This window comes from Pogonomyrmex barbatus, unplaced genomic scaffold, assembly GCF_055798465.1.
Source record: "Pogonomyrmex barbatus isolate J1 unplaced genomic scaffold, ASM5579846v1 scaffold1, whole genome shotgun sequence".
Classification (NCBI taxonomy): domain Eukaryota; kingdom Metazoa; phylum Arthropoda; class Insecta; order Hymenoptera; family Formicidae; genus Pogonomyrmex; species Pogonomyrmex barbatus.
In genome coordinates this window covers 12,580,425-12,589,989 of record NW_028297098.1, presented here as the reverse complement: position 1 = coordinate 12,589,989, position 9,565 = coordinate 12,580,425, and the positions used below count along the sequence as shown (strand labels likewise).

At 36.1% G+C, this 9,565-nt stretch overlaps 4 protein-coding genes across 8 annotated transcripts; 3 read left to right on the top strand and 1 right to left on the bottom strand.

The window, feature by feature from the left end:
- Nucleotides 1-37: 37 nt before the first annotated feature.
- Nop60B (dyskerin pseudouridine synthase 1 Nop60B) lies at nucleotides 38-2,887 on the top strand. Of its 3 annotated transcripts, none has more exons than XM_011635551.3 (8): nucleotides 38-198; nucleotides 515-639; nucleotides 715-1,047; nucleotides 1,150-1,560; nucleotides 1,632-1,752; nucleotides 1,944-2,197; nucleotides 2,406-2,603; nucleotides 2,691-2,887. In XM_011635551.3, the coding sequence occupies exons 1-8, from the start codon at nucleotides 189-191 to the stop codon at nucleotides 2,766-2,768; spliced, it is 1,530 nt and encodes a 509-aa protein (XP_011633853.3). In that variant the 5' UTR covers nucleotides 38-188; the 3' UTR covers nucleotides 2,769-2,887. The 3 variants fall into 3 exon arrangements, with proteins under 3 accessions (XP_011633853.3, XP_088932993.1, XP_088932994.1); XM_089076867.1 differs by lacking the exon at nucleotides 38-198 and adding an exon at nucleotides 245-436 and having other exon boundaries at nucleotides 484-639; XM_089076868.1 differs by lacking the exon at nucleotides 38-198 and adding an exon at nucleotides 399-436 and having other exon boundaries at nucleotides 495-639.
- A 726-nt stretch (nucleotides 2,888-3,613) lies between these two features.
- On the bottom strand, nucleotides 3,614-5,248 carry Rpn11 (regulatory particle non-ATPase 11). Its single transcript, XM_025217745.2, has 6 exons — nucleotides 5,015-5,248; nucleotides 4,826-4,938; nucleotides 4,606-4,755; nucleotides 4,269-4,532; nucleotides 3,944-4,210; nucleotides 3,614-3,840 (listed from the first exon to the last, which is right to left on the bottom strand). The coding sequence occupies exons 2-6, from the start codon at nucleotides 4,916-4,918 to the stop codon at nucleotides 3,679-3,681; spliced, it is 936 nt and encodes a 311-aa protein (XP_025073530.2). The 5' UTR covers nucleotides 4,919-4,938; nucleotides 5,015-5,248; the 3' UTR covers nucleotides 3,614-3,678.
- A 29-nt stretch (nucleotides 5,249-5,277) lies between these two features.
- Nucleotides 5,278-6,978, top strand: LOC105425024 (COX assembly mitochondrial protein homolog). 3 transcript variants are annotated; one of them, XM_011635548.3, is made up of 4 exons: nucleotides 5,278-5,414; nucleotides 5,710-5,878; nucleotides 6,124-6,228; nucleotides 6,291-6,978. In XM_011635548.3, the coding sequence occupies exons 1-4, from the start codon at nucleotides 5,412-5,414 to the stop codon at nucleotides 6,500-6,502; spliced, it is 489 nt and encodes a 162-aa protein (XP_011633850.2). In that variant the 5' UTR covers nucleotides 5,278-5,411; the 3' UTR covers nucleotides 6,503-6,978. The 3 variants fall into 3 exon arrangements, with proteins under 3 accessions (XP_011633850.2, XP_011633851.2, XP_011633852.2); XM_011635549.3 differs by having other exon boundaries at nucleotides 5,366-5,489; XM_011635550.3 differs by lacking the exon at nucleotides 5,278-5,414 and adding an exon at nucleotides 5,432-5,577.
- A 528-nt stretch (nucleotides 6,979-7,506) lies between these two features.
- Nucleotides 7,507-9,475, top strand: scf (Calumenin B scf). The gene is made up of 4 exons (XM_011635546.2): nucleotides 7,507-7,929; nucleotides 8,179-8,749; nucleotides 8,824-8,939; nucleotides 9,031-9,475. Exons 1-4 carry the CDS (start codon nucleotides 7,846-7,848, stop codon nucleotides 9,217-9,219), a joined length of 960 nt encoding a protein of 319 aa, XP_011633848.2. The 5' UTR covers nucleotides 7,507-7,845; the 3' UTR covers nucleotides 9,220-9,475.
- Nucleotides 9,476-9,565: the final 90 nt, after the last annotated feature.

Below are 9,565 nucleotides of genomic sequence, written 5' to 3'. Positions count from 1 at the left end.
ACTGACCAATTGACAACATTGACAATCAAATGTCACTAACCGGTCTTGACGCGCATGCGTATTGTGGATGTGCATTGTGCGTTAATATTCGGAAATTATCATTCCACGTCGCTTTGATATAACTTGCCTTCGTAATATTTGGCGGCGTTTGGAATTTAGATTGTGTGCCTATTACAACAAATTTTAAAATGGAAGAAGGTAAACATCATCATCTTCGAATTCTCTTTGTATCGTTTCGAATGCTTGCGCTTAGCCCGGGATGAGTTTCTGTTATGAATTACATATTACAGTATCTCGTGTCAAACACGTGCCTACTCAAGCTGTGAGGATTGACTCACCTACGATGATAGTACTGTTTGAAATGTCGAAATTAGCTAAGAGATCAAGAAATCTTGCGCAATTCATTTGCTTCAATGTGTATAATCCGAGAGAACGAGTTCGTTTTACTTATCGAATGGAGATTATATGATAGATCAAATTTAGGTTAAAGTTAGGTTCCCAATTTGTTTTGCAGAAAATAGTAAGAAGAAGGATAAGAAAAAGCCACTCGGTGAAATACAGTTATCGATGAAGTGCGAAATCCAACCCTCTGATCTGCCGGTGAAGCTCAAACCCGAAAACTGGCCTCTTTTGTTTAAGGTTGAGAAATTTTCTTTGCGTTAGAACAAATGTGACAATAAGTTTAGAAAAATTATCTACCTTTGTTTATTATAGAATTTCGATAAAATGCTGTCACGCACCAATCATTTTACTCCGTTAGTAAATGGTTCTGCTCCGCTACGTCGTGAATTATCTGAATACATAAAATCAGGCTGCATTAATTTAGACAAACCGTGCAATCCATCGTCGCATGAGGTAGTGGCTTGGATTAAAAAAATCCTGAGAGTAGAAAAGACTGGTCATTCTGGTACATTAGATCCCAAGGTATCAGGATGTTTGATAGTTTGCATAGACAGAGCTACCAGATTGGCTAAGTCACAGCAATCTGCTGGAAAAGAATATGTTGCTGTATTTAAGCTCCATTCTGCTCCAGAAAGTATTCAAAAGGTAGATAACCATCAATACACCCACACATATACACATACACACAAGGTAGAATCACAATGAATGTTTATATAAATACAATCAAATATATATATGATGATTTAGATAAATCAAGCATTGGAGAAGTTGCGCGGCGCTCTCTTTCAAAGGCCACCATTGATATCAGCTGTTAAAAGACAACTCCGTGTTAGAACAGTTTATGACAGTTGGTTCCATGATTACGATCCTGATCGTAATATAGGAATATTTCGTGTCAGTTGTGAAGCTGGTTCTTATATCAGAACTATGTGTGTCCATCTCGGACTCTTCCTAGGTACTGGTTGTCATATGCAAGAGCTTCGGAGAACTCGTTCTGGCATTCAATCCGAAGAAGATGGTATGGTTACTATGCATGATATTCTCGATGCCCAATGGCTGTATGACAATCATGGAGATGAATCTTATTTGAGAAGAGTTATAAAACCATTGGAATCTCTGTTAGTAAATCACAAGAGAATCGTTATGAAAGACAGTGCTGTATGTATTTGATTATTCAATTTTTGCTGCATCATTATTTAACGATAGTATATATTATCTAATTTTATTAGGTAAATGCAATTTGTTATGGAGCTCAAATAATGTTGCCTGGTGTCTTGATGTATGATTCAAACATAGAATTGAACGAAGAAATCGTAATTGTAACTACCAAGGGCGAAGCTGTAGCACTTGGTAAATATATCTTTAAAGAGAATAGTATCACATATTATTCAATTTCTTGTATTACCTATTCGAAAATTTTTATTTTCACATCTAATATATTTATTTTTTTACATATTTTTGTTTACTTCATTTATTTGTATAATATTTGTATCTCATTTATATTCTTTAAACAATAGTTATTTAACTTATATCATATACAGCAATAGCTTTGATGACCGCTCAAACCATGTTTGCTTGTAATCATGGAAAGGTTGCAAAAATCAAAAGAGTAATCATGGAGAGAGATTCATATCCTAGGAAATGGGGTTTAGGACCCAAAGCATCAAAAAAAAAACTTATGATACTTGAAGGGAAGTTAGACAAATATGGGAAACCAAATGAAAATACACCCGCTGATTACTTACAAAGTTACGCAGATTATACAACCCAACAACCAGTAGTATCAGCATCAACGGCAAGTTTTATTTTTTATAATGATTTATCTGGTTTTAAACATGTATTATATACAATGGAATGTAGATATATATACATTATATACAATGTAGATATATATGTTTGTATGTATTTTACATCCACAAACACACACAACACATATACATATTAAAATATTTTGTCAATGTTATATATAATTTTTTATGTATATTTCGATAAAAAATGCATAGACTGAGAAGAATGGAGACATAGCTCTTAGTAAGAAAAGGAAAAGAGAAGACAGTACAAGTATGTTAGATGTAGTTAAAGAGGAAAATTTAGAAACATCATCACCAAAAGATAAAAAGAAGAAAAAAGAAAAAAAGAAAAAGAAGGATAAACGTGATAGCGATAGTAAAGAATCCATAACCGAAGAAGTTGCCAGTGAGGTAATTAAATTAATTCTAAAAATTAGATATATAATCTGAAAGTTTGGATGTTATTATATTGTCATAAGAGATATTTATATGTTACAGGAGCCTACGACAAAGGAAGAAAAAAAGAAAAAGAAGAAAAAAAAGAAGGAGAAAGATCAAGAACCTACATCGAGCTAGATTAATCTTTAATAAAAAAAGTATTTTTAGACAATACTTATGTAAAATGTACAATTATTTTTTTATCAAATTACATACATGTCATTTTTAAATTATATTAAAAAACTTCCAACTTTGTATATTATATATTAATTTCTCAATTTTAAAGAATTTGTATTCCAAGATTTATGAAGGAATACAAAGTGCTTACTAAATTCTTCCTTCTAGCTTCTTGAGTTTATCTTTTCTTTTCTTCTAATGTCCAATTCCACCAACGTAGATTTACTTTAATTTCAGTTTAACTTGTTCTTTATCTTTTTCTAATTCTTAGAATTAAAACGTTGGTGATCGGGCATAAGAGATGCATTTGTCTTTTCAGACGTGAATATGTTAGTATTCTAACTATACGCATTCTGATTTTTTGTAAGAAGACGATGAAATATACTGTATATACATATAATTTTTTATCACAAAAAGATATCAAGTTTATATTATATGCATCATGTTTGTGTTGCACATTTTAATATTTTTTTTGCAATATATGACTTGTACGAATCACCATTGTAATTGCCGACAGGATAAATTATGGATTGTGATCACAGATGTTCAAATATCAGTTGTAATTAATTATAAGTACTTGTACTTTGTAAATTTTTCTGATCGCTGTATATTATATTATTTTAAACTACAATACTATTGTAGTATCCTTTCATCCGTTAAATATTCACAGTGTTATAACAATTTTAATATACATTTGATGAATTAGATACCAAATTTATAAATACAATGTACTATTTTCAATAAAAACTTGAGGTGAGCGGCGCGCGCACATTCACGTTGATTGTATACATCGAAAATAGAAAACATTTTTATTTTAAAAAGATGTATATTTCCTTTAAATATATTGCAAGTGACGTATCGGAAAAAAGAATTATTTGAATACAACTGTGTCGAGCATAGCTCCCAAGCATTGAACAATATTTGTAGCCATTAACGTGTCGACCTTCTCCTCTAAATGCCGTTTTGGGTCCTGTTTGCCTACATTCTTTATCGCTAACTGTTCGGGTGTCATCTTTTCCTCTTCTTCCAAAGCCTATATGAATAAAATTAGATTATATTTTAAAATAATAAATATTTTATATGTATGATACACATGAAGTTTCAGAATTGCGCTTGCCGCACGATATATATTTTACCTTATTATAATTTTTCGCTAGCTCAAGCATCTCAGAAACGATATTTTCATTGAGCCGACTATGTTCCGAATATTCAGCAAGAGTAAGGCCGTCCATCCATGTTTTTTTATGTAAATTCAGCAACATCTTTTGTTCCAACTCGTTCTTGCGATAATTAATACTAATACTATAATAATGCCGATTCAATCCGTGAATCAAAGCTTGCACGGACGGCTTCTGTAGATGACCTAAATTCGACGTTGTTTGTCTCGGTTCTTGCCCCAAAACCTGATGATTAATACAACAGAATTATCCAAGAGCATTCGATAGCTACAAGTATACTTACCATCATGTTTGGATTGATCAATCTAAATGCATCGATAACGACTTTTCCTTTCACCGATTGTATTGGATCGATGACAACAGCTACCGCTCTTTCGCTAAGAGCCTCGAAGGACTGTTGAGTATTAATATCCACACCGGATAACCAGCAACCGAATCCTGGATGAGAATGGTACCAGCCAACCACCATTTCTGGTCGACCAGTCTGCTTCAGCATGTCCAACATTTTTGCTTGGAATACGGGATCTACTGCTTCTACACTGACACCCTGAAAAAAACAGAATAAGGATCACTAGCACATCTTACTAATTTTTTTTGCATGTTTGTGTTTTAGTATTTACCGTTCCAGTTTGTGGCATAGCAAAGACATCGATCACGCGAACAGTGTAATCATCAACAAACTCGCCCAGCATTAAACCCATTACTTCCATTGGCACTCCGGCACGACCATGTTTAAGCATTTTCAAGAGAGCCAAAGATGATATGTACACCTGTAAGGACAGAAAGGAATAAGGCGACACGAAGGGAATTTAGAAATATGTTCAAGACTATGAAAGATACCTGTTCGGCTGTGTCCACAACAGGTGCATCAGAGGGTGGTGGCCCTTGGTTTAGGCCGGGCATCCCACCACCCAGTCGCAAGAGCCTATCCATTCTGGCGCGTTAATTGAGCTCTGCAAATATTCGAAGAACCGAATTACACCGAAAAACTATCAGACATTCGAGGTTTATTCTTATGAGTGTACATACAAGCAGACTTAGAGGTTAAAGAAAAGAACGCTACGTGTATTTCGAGCTATCCCTTGGCAATCCCGTTCGGGAAGTTTGTATATCGAGTCTTATCGGATGCTACAATGTGAGTTGTTCTTTACAATTGCTCGTCTTCGGCAGTAGAATTCCTCTCTCGTCGTGACTGATCGAACGAGCATTCCTCCCTCCGGCGAGTCACCGCTGACAAGTCTCAAATGTGCACAATCACGAGCGCAGCCTGTTGGTTGCTCCCAACGTTGCGAGACGGCGGGGCCGTCAAACTCACCCGCGTGTATATTTCAGGCACTGAACTCGTGAACGACAGTGGTGAGAAGATAGAAGTTCTCCCGTTTTGATTGAGACGCCGATAAAAGATCGCTCGGCAAACAACCTACATATGGTAATGTATAAATTCTCGTGCGGATGAAACGACAGCTGACTCGACAGTAGAAGAAAGGAGTGTCTTTGAATATACGTAATATAAATAAAAAGAAGATATTTTTTGTAAATTTGATTAAAAGATCCAATTTTTATCTCTTTAAGATGAAGGAATTTTTATAAATGTAAATTAACTTTAATCTTGGGTTTTAATTTACTTTTAAACTTCTTTTCTTTGTTAGAATCATAAAGAAGAATAAATTAAATTGAAATTAAAATTAGTAGAAATAACAATAAGCACGAATCTATCATGACAGTCACGTGATCCGATGCACATGTGGTGGCCAAGTGGTGGGAAAGAAGTCCTTCCATGCCGCGGTACCGAACGAAAGAGGTTACGTAGGGTGCATCTGCTTCGGGAACACAACATGAAGGAGGAGTATTCGGTGCTTTCGCCTAAATTTGGCGGGGGACCAAAAGGATTGGGTAAACTTTTTATTTTGATTTCACGAGTAATAGACGTCACGAAGTAGACAGGTAACTTTCATCACCGGTGCGGAATATCGAAGATTGCTCGGTAACAGGTTACATATTTTAATTCCGAACTACAGAATCGAGTGAAATTGAAATTCGCTGACGTTAAAAATAAATTTGACAGTTACGCGTATATTCAGATTTTACAATCCCCTTCTTTCCAAGAATCGGAACTACTATATAGATATATATTTCAGGTGATCCGAACGACAAGAGTTTAAGGAAAGTGGAGAAAGATGTGCTGATACCCAAGTTGATGCGGGAGAGAACCAAATCCGAGAAATGTGTCGCTGAAGTTAAAGGTAATGATTTGATTTATATCAAAAGACAAATCACTTAGGAATGTGATCCGCCTCTTTCGCAGAATTCCACAATTGCTGTCTCGATTCTGGCCTGCTGCACGTTATAAAGTGCAGGGAAGAAAATGACAGGATGAAAAAGTGCATGGAGAGGTGGTATTACGATCAAGGCTTCATCAAAGAGTGCACGGAGCAATATCTGGAGGAGAGGAGTGAATTTAGAAGGACTGGTATTCCCAAAAAACAAAAAAATATTAGAATGGAAGGATCGATATGAATTTAACAAATATCCATTGATTGTTATGTATTTTTCATTTAGTTTCTTAAATATATCTGTGATTGATGCACATCTAATAGATAAGATTTTGAAATATGTTGCTTTGATGCAATAAAGAAACAAACAGAGACTTTCCATTGGAAGTTTAAAATTATATTGATTTTAATTTGTATATCGAATTCTTAGTCAAATATTTATATAATGAACTTCCATAGCACTATGCGAAAGAATTGTTCTTTTACTACTAATGTATGCCATGTGACAACATGTGAAGTGGAACAATGATATTTTATACATGCAAAGGCATGAGGCGATAAATAATTCTTAAAATTAAGAAAAAAAATATTTAAAATATTGTCATAGAAAATTTCTATTAAGGACAGAAATTCACGCAATAAGAATAAAAAAACAAACACTTGACTGTAACACAGAATTAGCATATATCGTTGTGTTAAATAAAAATCTGTTTAAAGAAAGATCTACAATCATGACTAAAAACCAATTCTTAAAATCTCAACGCAACTTTCTAATTCTCTTTAAATCACTTATTTCTCGGATATTTGACTTGAATATAAATTTTTATAACATCCATTTTAATTTAATAAGCAATTCATTTGCAATATTCCCAATATTTTATCATTACCTAGACAGAATCGTCAATATCTATCTCTGCGGCACGCGAGAAAAAAGATCAGATCAGAAATTAAATTGTATAATAAAGATTTTGTCGATAAAATTAAATCATAAATTAAATGAATCTGTATTTTTTGGTCAAGATCGTCCATAGCCGATAATGATAAAGCAGAATATTCTATTCTCACGAGATGAGAACCGAAAAATCTAAAATAAAGATGACGGAGAGCGGGACAGGCGCGCCGCGTTTAAAGGATGCCGGGTTCCCGTAATAGACGAGCTATCGTTATCTTTCCGCCGTGACCCACGTGGAGGCTGCGGATTCGTCTCTCGGAACGGGGTCGCCGGCCGCTGAACGCCCGGCATGCGTTCCTCGGTCGCGAGACGATCGTTCTATAAAAACAGAGACGCGACACGCGGCTCGTCGACGACGCCGCGCATCTCCCACAACAAGCGCGGAATCGCGAAGGGTGGGGGTGTGCCGCGCGTACGATCTCGCCGCGCTTGCTGATGTGGAAGCCCTGAACGGAGGAGAAGTCTCATCTGTCGTCCGACGCGTCTGTTCAACGCGGAGGTCACCGCACGTTCTGACTCCTGAGAAGACTTTCGCCGAGTCGACGATCTCTTGCCTTTTCTCACTCTTCCCTTCTCTTTTCTCTTTTTTTCTTTTTTTTTCTCGCGCTTGATCTCCCCGTGGAACGCGTGCGCTCATGTTGCTGCAAATCCTGGTCGGTTTCTCCGTCCTGGTGACGGCGATCCCACAGCGGACGATCCCGGACGGCGTTTTGAACAAGGTTAGAGAAATAGAGAATTTTCTTCTTTGTTACAACTTTTTTTCATATATTTTATAATTATCTTGATATTAAAGCATCACTTTTTCTTGTCATTTTGAAGAAGACTTTTCAATGTCAAAAATGAATTCGTACTGACAGGAAGTATGAAATTTGTATTACTCTTATCGTAACTAAAGTTCTAAAAAGTGAATGAAAAAGAAACAATTTAAAGACTTACGAAGTAAGTCTCTTTTATGCATTGTGTTTTAGGATGCGAGTGGTAAGGATCACTATGTCAATTCCCAGCACAATCCAGCTTATGATCACGAAGCTTTTCTTGGAGAAGAGGCCAAGACTTTTGATCAACTTAGTCCCGAGGAAAGCACTAGGAGATTGGGGATAATCGTTGACAAAATAGACAAAGACAGTGACGGCTATGTCACACAAGAAGAGCTTAAGGATTGGATAATGTACACACAGCAACGTTACATCCGAGATGATGTAGAACGTCAGTGGCGTTCTCACAATCCGACGGGAAAGGATAAATTGTCTTGGACCGAATACAAGAATATGGTTTATGGTGATATGGAGGAGCAAGAGATGGAAAGGGAGAAGAACGACAAAGCGGACGACTCGTTCTCATATCTTCAAATGTATAAGCGAGATCGTAGAAGGTGGACCGCCGCGGATCTCGATGGCGACGACGCTCTGACCAAGGAGGAATTCACTGCCTTTCTTCACGCGGAAGATGCAGAGCATATGAAGGATGTCATAGTGCTGGAAACGATGGAGGATATCGATAAGGACGAAGACGGAAAGATATCCCTTGCGGAATACATCGGTAATTAGAAATCATTGTCATTGTTTATCTTAAAAGAGATTTAGCAGCTTGTGAATCCTTATTTTATTTCGCAGGCGACATATACAGGGGCGAAGAGGGTGAGGAGGAGCCAGAATGGGTGAAGAACGAGAAGGAACAGTTTTCCTCTTATAGAGACAAAGACGGAGATGGATTCTTGAATGCTGACGAGGTAATGTTCATTCTTTATTTAAAAAAAAAAAAAAAAAAAAAAAGGCACATTAACGATAAAACTGATTCATTGAAATTTTGATTTGAAACAGGTGAAAACGTGGATCATTCCTGCGGAATTTGATCATGCCGAAGCGGAATCGAGACACTTGATTTATGAAGCGGACACAGATGCGGATCACAAGCTAACGAAGAACGAGATTCTAGAGAAGTACGACATTTTCGTCGGATCACAGGCGACCGATTTCGGCGAGGCGCTAGCAAGGCACGACGAGTTTTGATGAGGTGCAATCTCATAAGAAAAGAAATTACTAACAATCGAAAATTACTTATAATGCTCTACTTAAGATCTAGTTTGTCTATACAAAATATTTATCTATTTACTCTAATAAATGTTTTTTTATATCGTGGATATTTACATAATCAATGCCGTAAAGAGAGAAAGATAGAAAAGATGAATGCGTGAATTGCTATATCTGCCAAAAATTGTAGAGCTCGATATTAGCTGTTGTTATAAATAAATTTTTTATATTGTCATTGTGTTAACTCTCCATTGTTTTCTTCGAATATTTTGAGAAACGTTAAAGCCTTTTTAGTCGAGTTAACAGAAGATATAAATAGAACGTG

What these genes read in the sequence shown, in the direction of transcription:
- Nop60B (XM_089076867.1), top strand. Translation starts at nt 260, where the DNA reads ATGAGTTTCTGTTATGAATTACATATTACAGTATCTCGTGTCAAACAC. An exon ending in ACTGGCCTCTTTTGTTTAAG is followed by an intron (nt 640 to 714) that starts GTTGAGAAATTT and finishes TGTTTATTATAG; the next exon opens with AATTTCGATAAAATGCTGTC. An exon ending in GGGCGAAGCTGTAGCACTTG is followed by an intron (nt 1,753 to 1,943) that starts GTAAATATATCT and finishes TATCATATACAG; the next exon opens with CAATAGCTTTGATGACCGCT.
- Rpn11 (XM_025217745.2), bottom strand. Translation starts at nt 4,918, where the DNA reads ATGGATAGGCTCTTGCGACTGGGTGGTGGGATGCCCGGCCTAAACCAA. An exon ending in TTGTGGACACAGCCGAACAG is followed by an intron (nt 4,756 to 4,825) that starts GTATCTTTCATA and finishes CTGTCCTTACAG; the next exon opens with GTGTACATATCATCTTTGGC. An exon ending in CTATGCCACAAACTGGAACG is followed by an intron (nt 4,533 to 4,605) that starts GTAAATACTAAA and finishes TGTTTTTTTCAG; the next exon opens with GGTGTCAGTGTAGAAGCAGT.
- LOC105425024 (XM_011635548.3), top strand. An exon ending in CGGGGGACCAAAAGGATTGG is followed by an intron (nt 5,879 to 6,123) that starts GTAAACTTTTTA and finishes TATATATTTCAG; the next exon opens with GTGATCCGAACGACAAGAGT. An exon ending in ATGTGTCGCTGAAGTTAAAG is followed by an intron (nt 6,229 to 6,290) that starts GTAATGATTTGA and finishes CCTCTTTCGCAG; the next exon opens with AATTCCACAATTGCTGTCTC.
- scf (XM_011635546.2), top strand. Translation starts at nt 7,846, where the DNA reads ATGTTGCTGCAAATCCTGGTCGGTTTCTCCGTCCTGGTGACGGCGATC. An exon ending in CGGACGGCGTTTTGAACAAG is followed by an intron (nt 7,930 to 8,178) that starts GTTAGAGAAATA and finishes ATTGTGTTTTAG; the next exon opens with GATGCGAGTGGTAAGGATCA. An exon ending in ATCCCTTGCGGAATACATCG is followed by an intron (nt 8,750 to 8,823) that starts GTAATTAGAAAT and finishes TTTATTTCGCAG; the next exon opens with GCGACATATACAGGGGCGAA.